At 42.0% G+C, this 23,452-nt stretch overlaps 1 protein-coding gene across 1 annotated transcript; it reads right to left on the reverse strand.

The window, feature by feature from the left end:
- Nucleotides 1-869: 869 nt before the first annotated feature.
- rtkn2 (rhotekin 2) lies at nt 870-22,916 on the reverse strand (the record flags this gene model as incomplete). Its single annotated transcript, XM_080843537.1, has 12 exons — nt 870-1,465; nt 4,301-4,426; nt 4,813-4,920; nt 7,896-8,016; nt 9,447-9,553; nt 9,891-9,985; nt 10,684-10,884; nt 14,749-14,866; nt 15,544-15,597; nt 15,947-15,996; nt 16,722-16,817; nt 22,858-22,916. The coding sequence occupies 12 exons, from the start codon at nt 22,914-22,916 to the stop codon at nt 870-872; spliced, it is 1,731 nt and encodes a 576-aa protein (XP_080699663.1).
- Nucleotides 22,917-23,452: the final 536 nt, after the last annotated feature.

Genomic DNA, 23,452 nt, shown 5'->3' on the forward strand with positions numbered 1-23,452 from the left:
CAGCTTGTGCTGCAGTAGAGGGATGAAACCATTTCATCAGTGAGGTTTCAATGAGCCAGTAGGGCGGTCTCCCATTGTATCTGTGCCCAACGTAGCATTACAAAAAGGCCTTTTAAAATTCACCAATGATATAAACTCCCATTTATAGCTTTTCAGAAGCATTATGCGGGCTATTAATTTGGAATCAGACCCTACCAGTAAGTGAAGGCCTTAGCATATTAATTTATTTGTAATAAAATAGACTAAACACCACATGCTCCAGACTAATGCCTATCCCGCCACAATAACTAGTCAGTGGTTAAATTCTTCATGTCTGAGGAGGTTAATGGTACCAAGGCCTGTGTAGGCCTCACAGGCAACCAATCACATACATGATTTTTCATCACACAAAACAGCCTCACAGGCAACCAATCACATACATGATTTTACATCACACAAAATGGTCTCACAGGCAACCAATCAAACATGATTTTACATCACACAAAATGAGAGTGGCATTTCCCTTTCTTACATTTTCATATTTAACAGTTAAAGCTCCAATTATCCTTTTAGAAAACCAAGGGCCAATAAAGAAAACAACATCTGTAATTCCATGACCCACCTAATGAGTTCAACCTCTACTTGATAATGTCATAGAATAATGCTAGCATCCGCCTTGCACTACCATTCAAACTGGCAGACTGGGGTAATGACTAGAGACTAAAGGTGATGGGTTAGGGTTAACTACAGGAGCTGATGGAGTAGGTTTCAAACTAGATACAGCCATTGGATTAGAGTTAAAACTAGAGACTGAAGGTGATGGATTAAGAGTCAAAACAAGTCATAGGGGCCAATGGATTAGTTTGGGGCTCTGAGACACCGAGTTAGGATCAAAAGGGTTTAGGGTTCATGATCTGCCTGAAGGACTTCCTCAGTTTGTTCCGGGGGGCGGGAACTGGTGGCTGCTGAAGGCTCAGGGGAGGGTTCCTATTGGACGAGGCATTTGTCTGCGTAGCACTTCGTTTGGTTGAAGCTTTTTTCTGCAGCTGTTGAATAACGGAGGAGAACTTGCTGTCCAGAGAGGGCCGTCCTGACCGAGGCAGTGCCTTTAAGACACGCCCCTTTTCCAGATTGGATGATGTGGTTTTAAAAACATTCTCCTTCTCTGGACTGGATGCAATGGTTGGAGTGGGCGTGGTCTTGGTTGGAGTGGGCGTGGTGTATGGAAGTTTGTCAGGAGGGGGAGGCGGGGCTCTGCGTTTCTTGCTGCTATGAGCAACGGGGCTGAACCTGGAGTGGCAGGGCTCCTTCCCTGGTGACATCACCACCTTCTGCACCACCAGGGGGCGGGAGCCCTCAAATAGGGCAGACCAATTAGGAGGCTCTGACTGTTCCCCCTGACCAATCAGAAAGCGGCCTCCAGTCTCCTCAATCTTGTTGTGGATGATGTCAGTCACACTCTCAAACTTGCCCGGAGAGTTAATGCCTGCAAACACACAAACTCTGGCGTTAAAATAAATATAAAAAATATTACTATAAATATGATCAGTTCACATACAAACATACTCTACAACACGCCAACAAAAAGCTATAGAGTTTGTGGCTGTTTTCTAATCAATGAAAATAAAGTACAATCTGAATAAGTTTGGCCTTGGGCCGATGTTTTTCTAAGCCATTAGACTGCGGGCCAAAACATAATCCAAGGCTAATATAAGATATTGATTGTTAATTTTTTTTTTGCAACAACTGGATTTTACAACAGACTGTTACAGTTGTAACTCCATGTTTCCACACAGACGAATTTTCGTTAGCGATATTTCGCCTAGGGGTCGTGGTGAGAAAAAACATATTTGGCTGTCATGTAGCGAGTGTCAAGTAGCAAGTTCGGCTGCAGTGCAGCGCTAATAGCATTTTAGCAGCTACCTTTTACATTGATCTTCAATTGAAGTGTTAGCAGCAAGCTAACCATAACGGTTGAGAGCTTAATTTAAGACCTACAATATTATGTTTGCCCTGACAGTGTTCGTATAGTACAAAAACAACAAACTGAGTCGATGTAGACATATAAAAGTCATGTAAACACCTTTATTCACATACAAATATTTCCAGTTAAACATACTCCCGAGACCCAGGATTAGCAGCTAGCTTCTACATTGATCTTCAATTAGAGCGTTAGCACCAAGCTAACAATAACGGTCGATTAATTTAAGACCTACAATATTCAGTTTGCCCTGACAGTGTTCGTATAGTATATAAACAACAAACAGAGTCGAGTAAACAGCTGTATTCAGCTTTATTCACATCAAATATTTTCCAATAACAGACTTGCGAGGCTCCGCCATCTTGTTTGACATTTTTTGAATTCACCGGGCTTCTGCACTATGTCGAGCTCCAATTCTGACACACGCCGCGCTGATTGGTTATCGCCTGGTTCGCATTTGCATAAAGTTAAAGGTTCGTCAACTTTGATAGTCACGCCTCGTTCACACACAGACGAAATTCGTCCCGCCCCTATTGGGAATGAATGGAGACGATGTTCGCCTGTTGAGCCCAGATTCGCCGCCGCCTGACTTTCAAAGTTGACGAACCTTTAACTTTATGCAAATGTGTACCAGGCGGTAACCAATCAGCTCGGCGTGTGTCAGAATTGGAGCTCGGCGTTGTGCAGAAGGGCGGGTTTAGTTAAAAAAATCCAAAGAAAATGGCGGAGCCTCAGAGTCTGTTATTGGAAAATATTTGATGTGAATAAAGCTGAATACAGGTGTTTACACGACTTTTATATGTCTACATCGACTCGGTTTGTTGTTTAAATACTATACGAACACTGTCGGGGCAAACTGAATATTGTAGGTCTAAATTAAGCTCTCAACCGTTATTGCTAGCTTGGTGCTAACGCTTTAATTGAAGATCAATGTAGAAGCTAGCTGCTAATCCTGGGTCTCGGGAGTCTGTTTAACTGGAAATATTTGTATGTGAATAAAGGTGTTAACACGACTTTTATATGTCTACATCCACTTGGTTTGTTGTATACATACTATACGAACACTGTCAGGGCAAACATAATATTGTAGGTCTTAAATTAAGCTCCTATCCGTTATGTTAGCTTGCTGCTAACGCTTTGATTGAAGATGAATGTAGAAGCTAGCTGCTAAAATGCTATTAGCGCTGCAATGCAGCCGAACTTGCTACTTGACACTCACTACATGACAGCCAAACTGATTTTGCTGACCACGACCCCCTAGGCGAAATACCGCCTACGAAAATTCGCCCCCAGTGTGTACGCTACGTCAGGCGGCGGCGTTTCGTGCTCAACAGACGGAATTTCGACTCCATTCATTCCCAATTAGGCGTATTCAGTCACGTGACCAATATCCATGACAACAACCTTTGGCGGCCATGTTGGGGTCCAAGTACGGCACTGTTTTGCAGTGTTTTATACCGCTATTCTCAAGAAGTTGTGTAAACAACTTAATTCACATACAAATATTTCCAGTTTTAACAGACTCCCGAGAGCCAGGATTAGCAGCTATCTTCTACATTGATCTTCAATTAAAGCGATAGCGCCCAGCTTGTACGGTCTTGGGCAGTTCCTCTACGATACATTTTTCTAAAGAACAACTTATTGTTTTGCACTGTTGTATTATATTGTTTTGCACTGTTGTATTGTTTTGTGTTATGTTGTATATTTTGAGGAATATGTGTAAGCACAGTGACACTTAACTTCCCCGCAACCTTGACCACAGCAGTCAAAACTACAAACGAAATCCGGAGTAGCATGTAAGAATTCATTAACTGCATGTTTTTCATGTGTGCATCCATGTTCAGTGGCAGGTGAGGTGAGGTTGAAAAGCTTTGGGTTACACATATTTCTGATAAGGGACTGTGAAGGCTGGGCAGGTTTTGAAGAACTGTCCTGTTTAGCGATCGAAGCCCCAATTCTCCCGTCTCTGTGTTTGAAAAATGAACCACCCATTGCCTGGTCTCTTGTGTCCTCCTCAATTACTTCCATGTCAGTGACAGAAAATTGTATGTTAATTTTTGATTAAAAGATGATTACTTGGCCCGAAAATGCTGATTCTGATTCTTCTGACATTTAATACATGGACCCCAAGATGGCCGCTATTGAGCCTGTGACGTCAGATGCATACGCCGGATAGGAGCGGGACGAATTTCGTCTGTGTGGAAACGTACCGTAACTGCTTAGTCAACTGCTCCACCCTGTGGTTAAATTGGCGGAGGACAGTCAGAAACAAAAAGAGCGATGGGTTGCATTAAGGAAACAATAGAATTGACACATAATCTGGCCTTTGTCTTTAGTCACCGACTTGCAACACACTGAGAGCACATGGACAGACCTCAGACCGCCTGTGAGAGCTCATGGACACACTGCCTGTGAGAGCACATGGACAGACCTCAGACTGCCTGTGAGAGCACATGGACACACTGCCTGTGAGAGCACATGGACAGACCTCAGACTGCCTGTGAGAGCACATGGACAGACCTCAGACTGCCTGTGAGAGCACATGGACAGACCTCAGACTTCCTGTGAGAGCACATGGACAGACTGCCTGTGAGAGCACATGGACAGGCCTCAGACTGCCTGTGAGAGCGATTGTGTGGAAGATGCAAAGAATGGATGAAAAAAAAAAATCAAGAAGAAAAAAAGGAGCGTAGGGCTCCTGTTGAGGTGGGAAAGCCAAGGCTGGAGAGCTGCTTGAATGCATTGACTCATCCACCACAATGTCCAGGTGAGGGGAACAAGAGACAGGTGGTGTGTGCGTGTGTGTGTGTGTGTGTGTGTGGTGAGTTAGGGGTTTAAGTGTGTGGACTTACACATTTCGCTGTAAACAGTTTCTGGCTGTTTGGAGTGAAAGAGGAGTGGTTTCTGTGGAGACAAAACCTCAATCTGCATGAGCTCCTCACAGCAGTGCTTCCAGGAACCTGAAACACACACACACACATTTAACATTTTATGTTATCAGGTTTAGTGTGTGTTGGGAAAGTGTGTGTGTGTGTGCAGGGCTGGACTGGGGAAATTTTTCAGGCCGGGCATTTTTAACCAAGAGCAGGCCACCACCAAGTATTGACGGGGAAAAATGTAAGCGCGCTGTGTGACAGCGTGGGTTTTTTCCACAACTGCTTTTGACATGCGTACCCCTTAAGCCTTTTTGTCACACCATGAGTACCCCTTCACTTATGGTGTGACTATGCTGCACACATTTGTTAATTTATCCACATACCCCCTGCAATTTGCTTGCGCACCTCAGGTGGTATGTACCACTTACCCCTTGTTGGGAATCACTGCCTTAAACGATCAATGTGCACTAGGAGACACAAACATTTTAACACTATGAGAAGCATTATGAAAAGTTCTCCCAAAATACTGTTATCGTAGGCTTATCAAAAGTATGATCTATTGACAGTAGGTCACATTACTTTTTAGACATGTAATTTCTTTCAACCTTGTTACTTAAATTTAAGTAAAGGAATTATATACAAAAATATTAATTAACTTAATCTGATCCACTATGATTGTTTAAAGTCAGCGTATTATTTTACCTCATCACAAAAGCAGCCTTTTCATCAGATCGCTCTTCTCGGCTACCCTGTCAATGATGACATCTGTACAGTGGCGTAACGTGGTTACGACGGGCCCCGGTGCACGGTATTTTGACGGCCCTATAGTTACTTTGGCGTTCCCTATTACGCTAAACAAAGGTGTTTGTAATCGATATGAGTGACAGGTGTGTACACAAAGAACGAAATCTTGTTTAACTCGTTAGAAATGGTCAGAAAGTAGCCTAGATAGCACTGTTTGCGATAACCCTGATCTTAAAAATGACAGACGTCCCACATAACGTAATTAACTAATTTATTAAGAGGAACAGCAAACATATATTAACAATATTTACAAGAATAAGTTTCAATAGGATATTTAAATTGTGTATACAAGCAACGCAGACACGATGAAACTAACTAATTTATTAAACACAGACACACACGTTCTGTTTTCCATCCTCCTGGCCATGGTGCGGTCACGGATGGCCCGACACCTCTCACACTCAAAGTCCTCTTGCTTTTTGAAAGTAGACAGAACAGTGACAAATGTATTAGAAACATGGATAGCGACTCGCTCCGACTCGCGGTAACGTAAACACAGGGTCCAAGTGTGCTAAAGCGTTCTTAAAACACGGATGACAAGCGACACACCTGCTTTACCCACATCTGAAAAACACATAATGAAACGGGTGCTCCACTGCGACTTGTTAAAGGGGGCATGGCAGCCCATCAAATACCCTTACACTCACCTATTTGAATGGCATTCGACGAGCCTTGTGTGCTAGCAGGAGGGTCGTAGCACTAGCAGACTCCACGGACTGGCGAACGTTTGTTGAAAAATAAAAATAATCTAATTTAGGTAGCTTTGCCACCTTCTCCTGCAGCTCTTTTCTCTCTTGCCTTTTCTTACTGCCACTTTTGTGTTTATAAGACATTTTCAACAGACTCGTGTAGCCTTCACAATAGGGTATAGCAGTCTTGCTTCTTTGCTTTTGACAGTTAGCAGCCTTAATGTCACTCTGTTACCTTTCTCGCGAGACGAATATTTAAATGATCTGGTCCATTAACAGTGTTAAACATGTTACCCAGAAATCCCCAATGCAAATCTGAAATTCTGAATGACAAAATACCAAAGAAAATAACTTATTCGTTTCATTGAATCGTTTTTATTTATTGTTTCTTCAGTGTATGTAGGTTAATCATGTGCTGTTGTTCTAAATTGCTACTATTTTTTTTGCAAAAATAATCCCCACCATGCTGAAGATACGTACGGTATTATAGGAGTATAAAAAGTTGTCGAGACAATTAATTCTTTCACTGAAGAGGTTAGCGCTGTAAACTTTAGCTAGAGTACTTGAAGGCCAGGGCCCGCGGGCAGATCCGCCTGTTTAACTTGAATTGACGTTAATGTGGCCTGCATTGAAGTTAACGTGGCCTGCTACGTTAGACGCGAGTTTGGCATGAATAAAAAATAATAATAAAAGGCTTCAGGCCACCGGGCAAATGCCCGCCATGCCCTATGCCCAGTCCAGCGATGTGTGTGTGTGTGTGATTCTGACTTCCCTAGGTTGTGTGTGTATTGGAAGAGTGTGTGTGTGTGTGTGTGTGTGTGTGTGTGTGTGATTCTGACTTACACAGGTTTTGTGTGTGTTGGGAGAGTGTGTGTGTGTGTGTGTGATTCTGACTAACACAGGTTTTGTGTGTGTTGGGAGAGTGTGTGTGTGTGTGTGTGTGTGTGTGATTCTGACTTACACAGGTTTTGTGTGTGTTGGGAGAGAGTGTGTGTGTGTGTGTGTGTGTGTGTGTGTGTGTGTGTGTGTGTGTGTGTGTGTGTGTGTGTGATTCTGACTTACACAGGTTTTGTGTGTGTTGGGAGCGTGTGTGTGTGTGTGTGATTCTGACTTACACAGGTTTTGTGTGTGTTGGGAGAGTGTGTGTGTGTGTGTGTGTGTGATTCTGACTTACACAGGTTTTGTGTGTGTTGGGAGATGGCAGCAGCCCAGTCATGCAGCTCAGGGGCGTGGCCTTGGAACACATGTGTGCTGGGGGCGGAGCCAGGAGTGCTGATGGTCAAGTTGTAACCAGAGCCATGCTGATCCCTTAGCACTCTCACACGCGTGTCCTACACACACACACACACAGACACACAGACACACAGAGGAACACACGCACACACAAACACACAAACACATGCACACACACAAACACATGCACACACATACGCGAACACACGCACAAACAAAACATGCACACACACAAACACAAACACTCACTCGCACAGCATAAAGACAGTAAACAGTTAAATGATTTATTGTACCTGCATGAGATAAGTTTAGCGGTCAAAGGTTAAAGCTGACAGGTTACCATAGTGACAGGCACCGTGAGGAAAACCTCTTCAGGACTAAACCAGCAGCTCAACGTCTTCCCCTGCAGCTCACAGTGCAGACTGCAGGATCGAAACACTCCTTCGACACACACCTGCCAGACAGACACATTCAGATAACACAGCACGCATGCACGCATGCACGCACACACACACACACACACAAACGTACGCACGCACACACACCCCTGCCAGACAGACACATTCAGATTAGGGATGCACCGATCCGATATTTGTATCGGTATCGGTATCGGTACCGATATTGAAGAAATTTCTAGATCGGGTATCGGTGACAATGGGCCGATCCATATTTAAAAAATATTTTTTTTTTAATGTTTATTTTATGTATTTACATCGAGGCTTTGTTTAATTCATATCATGCTCCGGTATCATTGCTTTAAACGGACTGTTATTATATTGAAACACGCACATTCAAAGATTTAGGGTGGCGCGATGGCGGACAATCCAGAGAACAGCCATCAAAAGCCTTCCTGCACGTTAACGTGTATGAAAAACTATCTGTTGATAGTGACGTTGCCTAGCAACGCTGTCTGCTCATTTAAGTTCGGTGAATAGTGACAAGTTCAGTTCGTCGCCCATCAGTGGCAAAGTAGTTGTGCCTTATACATTTCCAATGCTTAAATCATCATTTTTCGACATGTATGTGAGGCATTATGTGCGTACATAATGAATGTAAGGGGTTTCATGAAGTTACGACTGTGATAGGTAGAGTATTATGAGTGCAGGTTGCTATTAGTAGCGATTAGCATGCTAAGCGGAGATTTAGTTATGTTCTGATGTTGATTCGCTGTAATAAAGATGAGTTCATCCTGTTAAGATTTTGACTGGATGAGCTATGAATGAGATTAATGTTGCCTAGTGTAATGTCCACAATTATATGTATCGAGTAATGTTAGTTGTTTAATTGTTATCGTGTAGCAATAACGCATGCTAAAGTAATTCAGTGCAGTCCCCATTCTCATTGCAGGCACACACATGTGTACGATCACATGCATCGTCATGTAATGGAAATTGATGAATGCACATTAAGGAGAGATAAAGAATACAGTTTTGGTAATTGTGGGTCTTTTAACAGAGTAGAACCAGCAAATGCATTAACAGGTCACCATGTTGAACCTCTACAATGTAACGTAAAAGTTGACGCTAGCGGATATATGATTGCTAACTAATGAACACTAGCCCTAGTTAGAACGTACATTATTTGTGATTATTTTTATCCTATGTTATGAATTGATAGTGATGACTCGACATGATGTTAAGTAGCAAATGAGCAAAAAATGCACCAAGATCTCATGTCATGCACTCCTCTTTTCTCCCTCTCGCACGTGTGGTCACACACATACACACAGTTACCATACTTTCGCGCTGTTTTTTTTATATCGGTATCGGATCGGTATCGGCCGATACTAAACCTCAGATATCGGTATCGGTATCGGAGGTGAAAAAAGCGGATCGGTGCATCCCTAATTCAGATAACACAGTGCGCACGCACACACACACACACCTGCTGGCGGAGAGGCCCACTGTGTGTTGGCAGTCTCATGCAGTCCGGCTGGGCAAGCAGACGACAGCACACGTTCCCATACAGCGGTAACCATGACGACGACTCTGCTACAAAAAAAAAAACCCATCACAACCGAGCTGATATGAACAGCAGGGACTCCATTGTGTGTGTGTGTGTGTGTGTGTGTGTGTGTGTGTGTGTATTACCAGTCTGCCTGATGAGTGTGTGTGCTTGTCTTACAGGTATGGGTGATGGTGTGTGTGTGTGTGTGTGTGTGTGTGTGCGTATTACCGGTCTGGGTGATGTGTATGTGTGTGTGTGTGTATTACTGGTCTGGGTGATGTATGTATGTGTGTGTGTGTGTGTGTGTGTGTATTACCAGTCTGGGTGATGAGTGTGTGTGCGTGTCTTAAAGGTATGGGTGATGGTGTGTGGGTGTATTACCGGTCTGGCTGATCTTGAGTGGATGAGACAAGAAGCTCCTACCAGCCTGCTGCAGGCCCAGTGAGGTAAAAGCCAACAGAGAAAAGGACACACCCCTAAAAACAAGCAAACAGAAGCCACGCCCACAGCACAATGTCAAACAGAAGCCCTGCCCACAACACCATGACAAACAAACACTGTATACTAAGCTGTTCCATTACTCTACTTACCCTTCTTATAGTTATCTTACGCGCACACTGTATACCTACTAAGCTGTTCTACAATAGTAACCTTTTGAGCACACTGTATACCCACTAATCTGTTCTCAATAGTAATCTTATGACCACACTGTATACCCACTAACCTGTTGTGTAATAGTACCCTTATGAGCCCACTGTAGACCCACTAAGCTGTTCCATTACTGTACCTACCCTTTTTTCTCATTTATCTTTATTCCACCTGTTTTTTTGCCTTTGACATAAGACACATCTGTCCTGACCCCCATGTATGTGTGTGTGTGTGTGTATAGGTGTGTGTGTGTGTGTGTGTGTGTGTGTGTGTGTGTGTGTGTGAATGCATGTCTGTACACAAGGTGGGCTGATGGTAGTAAACTTTCATTTCACAGGGTGTGTGTGAAGGAGAAACTGTAAGTGCGTGTGTGCTTAATGTGTCAGGGTGTGTGTGTGTGTGTGTGTGTGTGTAAAGAGAATATAGGAGTATAGAAGTTTCTTTAATAAACCTTCAGTTAAAAGCTCTTTTGTTCCTTCCTTGAGCCAGGTTCTAACAGTGTGTGTGTGTATGAGCGTGTTCTTACTGTGGTAGGGGGTGTGCCTGTAGGAAGTCGTCGTGCTCTCCAGAGTCAAGTAGGGGGCGGAGTTTCCTTCCTGCAGCCTTCCCCAGAGACGAGCGAAGCTTATTGGCCAGTTTTCTGGGTGTGGCGGTGAGGGGCGGGGCATCGTCCATGGAACAGCTGTAGAGCTCCACCCTCAACTCAAAATCTGAATCTACACCCTCACTGGTACACACACACACCAGCACATATACACACACACAACAGTACACACACACACACACACACACACACACACACACACACACACACACACGCAGTGAAGAAACTTTTAATTGACACATACAATGCCCAGATACACACACATACAGTACATCAGAGGAGGTTCTTCCATTGAGGAAACGGAGGAAGAACCTCCCCAAACTTTTTGAGAAAAGTATTTTTGTAATTGAACTGACTAAACTCCTTTAAAAATGCAGTTTGATATCAGTATTTAATACTAATCATATTATAATTTGTTTCCCTGAGTTAAAATAACATTAGCACCCCCTATCGTAACAAGAAATAACTGCACGGAGGACGTCCTCCCTTTGGCTCCCATTGAGATCAATGTAATCTGTCTCTGATACTGGCGGCTCGTGGGGCTCATTCACTTACATTGCCCAGGGGAGGAAAGACCTCCCTAGCGTCTGAGTCTGCGCCAACATCGCTTAACCAATAAACAACGGATTTGGCGTTGGAGGGAGGGGATAAGACATTAATACCATTCTGCAGAAGGATATCGATAACACGTCACCCTTAAAGATTGTTGTAGAAAGATGGCAAATAAAGAGGATGTGCAATGGAAAACGAAGATATTGTTCATGTTTTATTGAACAAACCGTTTCATTCATTGAGCTACAGAGAGAAGGTTAGTATCAAAACAACACGGAAACCTGTTCCAAGTCACTAAACCCAATGGTAAAACCGCTGCCGTTAGTGCTAACTGGTATGCGAAATACTTATAGCTCACTGGTACCATAAAAAAACAGCTGTACTGTTTTGTTTTTAAATCGTTCATACGACTATTGTTAGTCTGACTGTTCACGTTCAGCTGACATTCTGAATGGAAATTGTTAATGAATGTTTCAGAACGCGATGTGTTTTGTATCTATTCTAATTAGCCAACACATTGACCAACATTCTGAAACATCCATTAACATCCACATTTGCCACAAACAATGTTAGGCTAACAGCCCATGTTAATAGTTCTGAAAAAATGTTCTCTTGCTTGTTGCCTTTTTAACTTGTTGTTTAATATTGTGGAAAGGATGTTAGTGAATGATTCAGAGCATTTTAAATGGCATCACTTTTGGTCTTGTGTCTTATTTTTCCTTAAAACAATTGCAGCTGAAAATAAATAAGTCAAATAATAACCAATAGCTTTAGTAATTGAGGGGGAAAATAGGCCAAATGGTAGGCCCAACATTTAGAATGTAGTTTTTCAAATCCAGAGTAGGCTTGATTTGACTAATTGGCTTTGCATCCTTTCCTTCTGGCCTTGTCTAGTCCAAATACATGCTGCCCACCAGCTTTTTAAGTACAATGGTGCCACACTGGTGGCTTTGTATTAATTGTATCCCTGCCTGCTATTTTGTAGTACTGTAGTCCACAAAAACACCCTGAAACAACTTGTATCTCACATACTTATGCCACCAACGGAATAAGCAGGCCAATGGCAACCAGGCGCACAGTCCTTCCTCCCTCACTTTAAAAACCACCAGCAGCGACTGCAGTACATACACTGGATATATTGCTGATTGATCTGGAGACATTGCTCCCTACCACCACCACTACTCCTCCTCATCTATGCATATTGACAGCCAAACTCACACTCACTCTGACTCTACACCCTCACTGGTACACACACACACCAGCACATATACACACAGACGAACACAGACACACACACACACACACACACACACCAGCTCCTCATCTACGCATACCCACGCATATTTACCCACTCTTACCCCCACCCCTCCTCATCAATGCATATGGACAGCCAAACTCACACTCACTCTGTCTTTTTTCAACACCTATTCTATACTATCTTCACTATGGGACGCTGCAGTAGTCTCTCCACCCAATCTACCTGTAGAAGCGGCGGCCCACATGCACCCATCACTAGTACTACCGTACTGCCGTACACTTACTCTACCCCATTCCCTATGCTAGCATTTATATGCAAGATATATTATTGCCACCACCGACATATTTTTCTGTTCCTACTCTTCTTACCACTGTATCAGTTACCCTATAAGCACACTGTATACCCACTAAGCAGTTTTTAATGCATATATGGGCCATTCTACCGAATTCGTGTAATATGCAGTCCCTCAACAATAAAAACTATTTACAAAACAATTAGGTATTTAGGCATAGATATTTAATTTGAAAATGTTATGGTCTATATAAACCCAATGCATTACATGAGATAGTAATAAGCTAAATATATACAAAATCATCATTTATAGGGTACTTTCTATTGGGAAGTAGCTGTCCCCAACCCTGACATCTAAATTTCAATGCCTTTAAATAACACTTTTCAATTTTTTTTAGATTTTTTTCAATTATTTAATTTCAAAGATCTTTATGATTGGGTTGAAACAGAACTTGGAATATTTAGATTTATTGTGGGTTTAATTTTTAAATCAATTTACTATACTCAAAAAATCATGTCCCTAGTTTTCATGTCACTACCGAAACACAAGAGTTTTAGTCCATTGGCTGAGCCTGTGTTTTAGCCACGACTCTGCATTTTTGACCATGCAGTGACACTGCATCTCTGTCCCTCATGGCTGAATGGTAAGTAGCTAAATCCCATAGTTTTTATATACATGTGTTCCAAAGTCTGAAAATCGACGTGTAACCTTAAGAATTGTCACTACCGAAACGCATGTTTTCTTCAATTAAGTAAACCTTTTGGGGTTTCATTGAAAATCTTATGTTTGTATGTGTGTTCACCTCTTCAAATATTTGTTTGCAAGCCGTGTGCTTGCTAGAATTCTTTATTTATGCTTAAAGTTAGCTAGAATTGTCACTACCGAAACAGTCACTACCGAAACATATGGTAGTGACCAGATGATTTCGGTAGTGACAAAATGAAATGGTAAGTAGTTCAATCCCATCATTTTTAAATAAATGTGTTGTGTGGACTAAAGGGCGGACCAGAGCACCTTTTGGATGATTTTGGGAGAGAAATGAACATCCATCCAACAGTGCAGTCACTACCGAAACAGTGCAGTCACTACCGAAACAGATAAATTGAACTTGAAAATTTGGTAAAAAAATAATTTCTATGGATTTCATTGTGAAAACCTTCAAGAAATATTTGTAAAAATACTCTTCAGAGAAGGGAAGGAAACACAATCTGAACAGGTCAATAATAATACTTTTTTGCTATAGTAAATGTGATGTTTCGGTAGTGACAATTTTTGGAAGAGGAAAAACATTCCAACACATTCTGAAAATACAATATAAAACTTGACTGTTCTTTTACTAGATATGTGTACTTTAGATATGGTACAATATACATACGGACAAAGTTTTGGGAATAAACCATAAAAAAATTCAAAATATATTCGACATGACTTTGCATCAATTTGGTAGAATGGCCCATATATGATGTTTGTATATATATTATGTACGTCTACCAAATGCTTGCTGTGTAGTGTACATCTACCACTTGTTGTTTCCCTTTCCCTTCTTCCACACAACACCCCTCCAACCCCCCTCCTATCTCCTCCCGGCCGACCTCAAGCAGATGGGTCCCCCCTTATGTGCCGTGGTTCTGCTTAAGGTTCCTTCCTGATTAACAGGGAGTTTTTCCTAGCCCCTGTTGCCATTGGACTTGCTCTAAGGTGGTCCAGGCAATGGACAATTGTATTGTGTTGGCGCTATATAAAGACAATTGAATTGACCTGAATATACAGACACAAGGTCAATGATCATGCATGTCATCACACACATACACACACACACACACACACACACACACACACACACACACACAGACACACACACACACACACACACACACACACTCACAATACTGTCTGTCCATCGAAGCAGATATCAGTCATGTTCCGGTCCACCACCTGCAGCTCTGAGTCAAGAACATCTCCTCCCAAAATCATCAAACTGAAAACAGCCACGGAACGCGAGCCTGCAAACACACACAGACACGTGCAGACACACACACACGTGCAGACACACACAAACATAGTGCAGACACATGCAGACACACATGCAGACACACACACACACATACACGAGTAGACACACACACACACACACACACGTGCACACACATGCAGATACATACACACACACGTGCAGACACATACACACACGTGCAGAGACACACACAGTGGTTTTAATTCATGAAACATTAGCTGAATTAATTTGGCCATAATAATTTACAATTTACGTAATCATTTAGGTTTTGAAGTCTTCAAGTGTGCTAACTTTACAACTGTGCGTACTTAACAACTATGCATTCTTAACATAATTTACTCCTCGTCCTGATCAGCTGTGCATACATCAATTACATTTTTGGCAGAAAGTTTAACACAGAGAACAAGTATAAAGGAATGTACCTACTCTCTCTCATTCACACACACACACACACACACACACACACACACACACACACACACACACACACACACACACACACACACACACACACAGACAAACAGTAACATATAGGACTATAGGACAGACACCTCAAAAACAGAACACAGATACACACAATACTCAATTAGTCACTCACACAAACAGAACACACAATACTCACCTTCTCTCAGTCACACACACAAAATCTCACAATGTCAAACTTACTTCCTTTGTTATTGAAGTGATCAGAGTCTTTCCACATGAGTGGAATTCGAAGACCTGAAACACAGCGCAAATCATTATCACTTAAAATTATGACTAAACATCACTGACCCTCATCACTGGCCCTCATGACTGAACATCACTGGCCCTCATGACTGAACATCACTGGCCCTCATGACTGAACATCACTGGCCCTCATGACTGAACATAACTGGCCCTCATGACTGAACATCACTGGCCCTCATGACTGAACATCACTGACCCTCATGACTGAACATCACTGGCCCTCATGACTGAACATCACTGGCCCTCATGACTGAACATCACTGGCCCTCATGACTGAACATCACTGGCCCTCATGACTGAACAACATAAGAGCTAATCTTCCTCTGCACTCTGGTCTCACCTGTAAGAGCTACTCTTCCTCTGCAGGCTGGTCTCTCCTGGGTCCCGGACCTAGCAGAAGACAGTAGGTTAACTGTAGGCGCTGTAGGGGTCTGTGTGTGTAGGGGTGTGTATGCATGTGCACATGTTACCTGTGGGTGTGTGTGTGTGTTTGGGTATGTGCTTTAACTGTGTGTTTGTTACCCATGTGCTGTAAGTGTGTGTTACCTGTAAGTGTGTGTGTGTTACCTGTAGGTGCTGTAGTTGTGGATGTAACCTGTAGGCGTGTGTGTGTTTGAGTTACGTGTAGGTGCTGTGTGTGTGTGTGTGTGTGTGTGTTACCTATAGGTGCTGTAGTTGTGTGTGTGTGTTAAATGTAAGTGCTGTAGGTGTGTGTGTGTTATATGTATGTACTATAAGTGTGTGTTACATGTATATACTGTAGCTGTGTGTGTGTGTGTGTGTGTGTGTTACCTGTAACTGCTATAGGTGTGTGTGCGTTATATGTATGTAGTACAGTAGATGTGTGTGTGTGTAACCTGTAAGTACTGTAGGTGTGTGTGTGTTATATGTATGTACAGAAGGTGTGTGTGTGTGTGTGTTACCTGTAAATGCTATAGGTGTGTGCGTGTTATATGTATGCACAGCAGGTGTGTGTGTGTGTGTGTTACCTGTAGGTGCTGTAAGTGTGTGTGTGTTATATCTATGCACAGTAGGTGTGTGTGTGTGTTACCTGTAAGTGATGTAGGTGTGTGTGTTACCTGTAATTGCTGTAGGTGTTTGTGTGTGTGTCTTACCTGTAAGTGCTGTAGTTGTGTATTCTGGCACTGGAGGTCATGATGTTCTTGACTGCCTCCAGTCTCTGTTCTCTCTGGGTGCAGAGCTGCAGCAGTCTGTAGGCGGAAAGAAAAAGAAAAAGACTCATTTTTTTCTCCGCTAAGGCAGGATATGACCATTAACGCGTTATGAAGAATTCAAGACCATAATCATGTCAAAATTCAACACTGACGTGGCTGTGACAGTATAAGTAACTGTCTATAGGCTGTCTAAGGTGTGATATATTTTCTTGTATTAATAAGAAATTCAATAAATTGAAGCAATGAAAATAAATTGTGTTTATTTCTCTCTTCTTATCATGCATCCACCTTAATCATTTTCTACAAAAATGATATGCTATGTATGGTGTGTAGTAGACTGAGACTTTATTCACTACTGCACAAAAACTAGACACGTTTGCAAAACTAAACGTTTGCAATGATGTAAGTTAAAGTAGGTAAAACAACTTTAGCCAATATCTCCGTAATGGAGATGGGTTATGTGCTCAAATTTCCTGGGATCAAAGAAAACGTTAGTATTGTGCAAACCACGTCTCAGGCTGCGCATGAAAGTTATTTCGGGTTTATCAACTGTACCAATGTCTCAACTGTACTAATAGGCTACCACTGTCATATAATTATGAGTGCTTTGTTCTCCGCATCGCCGACATTACAAAAATGAAGGCTACCACTCGCAAGAAAGTGAAGACATTCAAAGTTCGACGGTGGTGTATGCAATAAATGACTCGAGAAGGTCTTCTAAATTAATTATTCCTTGTCGGGTGGATCGGTAGCGCTCATACAAGAACTCATCATGATGGAAAAATGGATCTTCTTGGCGATCGCAAAGAACTCTACACTAATCAAACTATAATATGACTCCTTGTCAATGGGATCCCTCCTTTTGGCGTGGAAGGGCAAGTTTAGCCAGCTAAATTTTGGTTAGCCTGCCCTGGAGCAGGATAGTGCTAAGCGATATGTTACTATGGTACATTATCAGAAGTTGCTTCGCCAAACTCGATAAGGGGCGTCCTCTTTTTTTAGCCTGGAATCTAGCTCGCTAAACCGCTAAACGAGCGCCGCCGAACAGTACCCAGGAGCCTACTGTTACGACCAGGGGTGTAGTGGGAGGGGGACGCGGGGGGACGATTTCACTCGGGTATGTTGAAAAAAAAAAATCACTATACAAAAACGTATTTTTACGTTATTTTCCGATTGGACGAGAGACGTTCCATGAATAGATATCACAACTCGGACTTTTCACAATAATAAATTGTTCGCATACAATGGGAAGATTCTTTACCATTGAAACCAACCAAAGTTGAAAATGCACCAGTTAAAAACACACCTGCCACTCGGCCTGGGACTACGACCGAACACCACCCGTGGCCGTGGGGATATCCTTTACTATTACCACTCGTGCTAGATTGCTTGAATATATTAAGCACCTAATAAAGGCCTAGAATGCTTTTTTCTCATTGACACATGCATGTGGATTTTTGCAACTGAGATTAGCTAAATTTTCCATATTTGGCAGGTGAGAAACTTGAAACTTCTTACAAAATGTGTGTGTGCGCGTGCACGTGGGATTCCGTTTTTGGTGACGTCACATCTAGCGTCCCCCCACAAAAAAAAATCTCCACTACACCACTGGTTACGACCCTGGCGGCTCTAGGCCCCGCCCCATGATATTTGCATGCCTGTTCTGTCTCACACCCTTATCTCTTAAGCAGGTGATTGGAAACAGGTGTAGCCGGTAATTGGAAACAGGTGGGTGGTTGATTGGATGGGCTACAAAAGCCCTGATCAGACTGCAGTCAGGAGAGTGTTGGATTGGTCGTGAGAGCTTTGGACTGGTCGTTGGAGTTTGGTTATCATTGGTGTTTGGATAGGAATTGGATTTGGGATACTCGTTGGATTTTGGATCGTCGTCATTTGTTTTGGATTACCATTTAACTGACTTTACACTACATCTTTTGTTTCTCTTCACGACAACACTGACCTTCACCACACGTTTGCTATAATTATTGGATACATATATAACTGTAACCCTTAATAAATAACGTATTATTATTATTATATCATAAATTCTGCGTGGCCTCCCCTTTATGTTTCATGCCTGGGAGCCGAGGCACTTTACAGTTATGGTTATAAGGTTCAAATATATACGCACCTCAAGATCACACACATCAGGAGCCTACACACACACACACACACACGCACCACTTGCTCACACACATCAGGAGCCTACACACACACACACACACACACATGCACCTCACAAACACTCGCACCTCACGCTCACACATATCAGGAGCCTACACACACACACACAGATAAGGTTAAAATACATACGCATCTCACACTCACAAAAATCAGGGGCCTACACAGACACACACACACTATATGATTTAAATAAACACGCACCTCACGCTCACACACATCAGGTGCAAACACACACACACACACACACACACACACACACACACACATATTACTCATACCCCTAGGCCTGTGAGAAGAGGCTGGAAGCTTGGGGTAACATTTCTGCAGATCAAACTAGAATGCCAAAGATGTCAACTGCACCCACCTCTACATAAACATCCAAACATAAACTACCTTACCCTAACCCTAAATGTAACTGTTGCAAAGGGGGATTCTTCAGTTCAAATACACACACGCCTCACGCTCACACATCAGGAGCCTACACACACAGATAAGGTTAAAATACACACGCACCTCACGCTCAAACACATCAGAAGCCTACACACACATACACCTTACACTGCAATACTTTTCCATTCTAAGTATTCATTTAAGTTAACTTTTGCTTACTACATAGCCATGCATATCATTAAGCAGTCAAAGTATATCCGCATATTTAATGCTAAGTTCAAAGTACAATTCTGTCCATGTCATGGTGGTAAATAGACAAAAAGTGGGATCGCACAAGGATTGTGGGGTAATGCAAAATGTAAGCTATAGCGTGGGAACGTACAACTGCGAGGGAATGCACAACATTCCCAGATAGCAAAGTTTATCGATCCACCGGCACCGGTGGATATCTGAGATGGAGTCTCCCCACCAGTAGCTGAGATAGAGTTTCATTACAGCGGATACGAAAGATAAATCGGCTTCCACAAGTGAATCAGAGGGCTACTTAGCGGCAGTAGACGACACAATACAACCACTTTTAAACCCATTTATCGAACCGCCTTACAGAGCAGGGTCCAGCAGATATAGAGATGCTTGTTTCATTGACGATCGGTAGCATTTCTATTGAATAACTCTCATACCACCTTGATAACACCCTTTAGAAAATGCGGGACCCAAGTTTAATGAAATTGTACCTGTTGCTCGTCTGTACTCCTCCAATCTGCCATCACGAGATAAAACGCTTTTATAGTGATGTATTCCGCTGATTTCGACTTGTCAAACCCACCAGATTCAGGTTGTATTTTGAATATCCCGCTCGTCAGGCTCAAAAACGGACACACTAGCCCACTCGTGCCCGCCTTCTGGGGCGGTCAAACCAACGCCAGGACTCGGCGATGTTTCTGAATGTCAATATTACAGTTCATATCACTGGCAGTATTATGACCAACAAAGAGGGTATCCTAATAGAGAACACTTGACAAGAGAAACGGGTAAACATTGCAACGGGATGTAATTTAACTATGCCAATACATCACCGTACTCCCTAATACCTACAATGGTCTGCGCCAAGAGCATGTTGGATCCGCCCTAAAAACCTCGCAACTGCTGTGTTCTTTGGACTCCTCTGTAATGCTAGGATCTCTGTAATGTAGGCAAATACTGTTATTTTTCTGCTCAGGCACAAACATGGTCCAAACTCAATAGTAAATGGCTACCTTATATATAGTAGCACCAACAAGCTGCCAAAATGTTTTGTTTGCTAAATCTGGTTGGAATCATTTCCACTTCTATGCCGACCTATAATCACCCTGAAATGTGTTTTTGCGGCTGCTGATCAAGTGCAGTGGCAGATAACCTTAACTCCCACACCTTATTCAATCTATGCTGCCCTTAAGTTTTTATTCCTAACACATCAAGTGTCAAAAACATTCACAGCATGGATTCTAAATTTAACTTGAATAAGTCTAATGAAAGACTTAAGCATATATTTTCACTCTCTGTAACCGCGCGTCTCACGCAGACCGTGTGGCTGCTCTAACGCGACGACATGGTCGCTTAAATGAAAAGCAAAACCCAGCAGCCCATACAGCACGGGATAAACGCCTTGTTTTGAGAAGTGGGTATACTCAATGCTGACTGAAAAATAAGTGGGTATATACTACACCACTGCATATACGGGTCCACCGGTGGAGTTTGGTCGGCACTACTTCTGGTCCGCTCTCAGACCACCATCATCTTTAGTGTAGGCTAACTGGGTGTGAATACTAAGAAAACAATGTTAACAATTTTAGGAGTTCTAACCCATATCCTTGACATAATCTAATTAAAATATTCCTAACACATCAAGCGTCAAAAACATTTACAGCATGGATTCTAAATTTAACTTGAATAAGTCTAATGAAAGACTTAAGCATATATTTTCACTCTCTGTAACCGCGCGTCTCACGCAGACCGTGTGGCTGCTCTAACGCGACGACATGAAAAGCAAAACCCAGATAGCGAGCATATACGCAGTGGTGTAGTGGTCCTTGGAGAAGTGGGTATACTCTTAATTTTTTTTAAGCAGCCCATACAGCACGGGATAAACGCCTTGTTTTGAGAAGTGGGTATACTGAATGCTAACTGAAAAATAAGTGGGTATACTACACCACTGCATACGGGTCCACCGGTGGAGTTTGGTCGGCACTACTTCTGGTCCGCTCTCAGACCACAATCATCTTTAGTGTAACTGGGTGTGAATAATAAGAAAACAATGTTAACAATTTTAGGAGTTCTAACCCATATCCTTGACAAAATCTAATTAAAATATTCCTAACACATCAAGTGTCAAAAACATTTACAGCATGGATTCTACATTTAACTTGAATAAGTCTAATGAAAGACTTAAGCATATATTTTCACTCTCTGCATATACGGGTCCACCGGTGGAGTTTGGTCGGCACTACTTCTGGTCCGCTCTCAGACCACCATCATCTTTAGTGTAACTGGGTGTGAATACTAAGAAAACAATGTTAACAATTTTAGGAGTTCTAAACCATATCCTTGACATAATCTAATTAAAATATCAGCCGCTAAGCAGAAGTTGTTCATGGCACTGTAAGGCTCTCAAGTTAAACGCTGTCTAAGCCTACTAGTAATGACTTGAATTACGCGCTGGTTGTAACATGCATATATAATGATGTAAAATGTTTTTGAAAATTAATGAAAAAGTATAAATGAATCAAAAAAAAAAGCGAACTATAACGAACCACAAATATTAAAAACACCATAAAATATATGTTTCAGAGACCCTGGAAAATAAAGGATTTCTTTCCTCTTTACTCCTGTTTTACTTAGGCTACATTAACTCTTTCATACACTGTATTATGTAGACCCACACGTGTATTTTGTAGGTCTATATTAAGTGTTTTACTGCATTTGTTGCTCAGTTTCAGTGATATGATGTAAATGACTCATTAATTAACGGTGAAATAGTCTCGTGATAGTTGTGGAGTAATGGCGCCATCTTGTGGTTTGAAAAAACTTTTAAAACTCAATCCAGAACTATGCCTCCGTTTGGAAATTGCCAACATAACTTGGTCTACAACAGCTACTTCACATCACATAACTTCAGATTCTGCTACAGGCCAGCCTTATTAATCTAGGGTTAGGGTGTTTTTGTTCACGAATAGATAAGAATAGGCATTCACAATGGAAGCGTATGATAAACGAGTACAAATATAATCGTTGGACATTGGAGTTGTGGCAGTTGTCTAGCAAAGTTGAAACTTTAATGACTCAACTTTGATCGAAAAGGCTAAACTGGGAAGTAATTTCTCTAATTTGGTTTAAGGTCGTGGGATGGATCCGAGAAATGTCCTTCTTCGATATAAATATTATCAATTATTATCCTATTAAAACATATTGTGGCTAGATACATAAAGTGGTGTACTTTATGGCATTTGTTGACAATGTAGCCTACTTGAGGTGACGACACTGATTTGACACGGCCTGGTGTTGCTTTGGCGACGATGATGCCATAATGACACGTTCCAGAACGTTTAAAGTAGAACACTCAAGAAAACGAAATCTTGATCAAACCTTATCGAAACCCCTTTCAGAGAGCACAAATATTTAATCCTAACGACACATTCCAAAGATATTCAGTTGATTTGAAACATGAAAGGCCACAATGAGGTAATTTATTTAAAGCAATTTAGGCCAGAGATTACAGCATTTTTATTGTTGACTATTCTCTTATACTATTCGAACTAAATTCCATATAGTTAAGCTACTTTTAATCTTGGCTGTTTTTTAAGTATTACTCAATTCATATTACTTTTTCTGAACACTGAATGTTATCAAAGACTTTCCTTTCCTGCTGTGATCTACTACACCATAGAGTATTTTAGCTGGGAAAGGATGCTCCACGAGGAGTTTACAAAAAACTAAATTATTTCAATCAAGCTCATTCATTCACTGTGTGTCAATTAGTGAAAATATTCTGTGTGTAACCCTCGGGCTCTGACTGACAAATCTCTTGTAGAAGGAAATGCTGATGATCTTCATGAAGCTTC

The sequence above is a fragment of the Sprattus sprattus genome (genome assembly GCF_963457725.1).
Source record: "Sprattus sprattus genome assembly, chromosome: 8".
NCBI classification, from domain to species: Eukaryota; Metazoa; Chordata; class Actinopteri; order Clupeiformes; family Clupeidae; genus Sprattus; species Sprattus sprattus.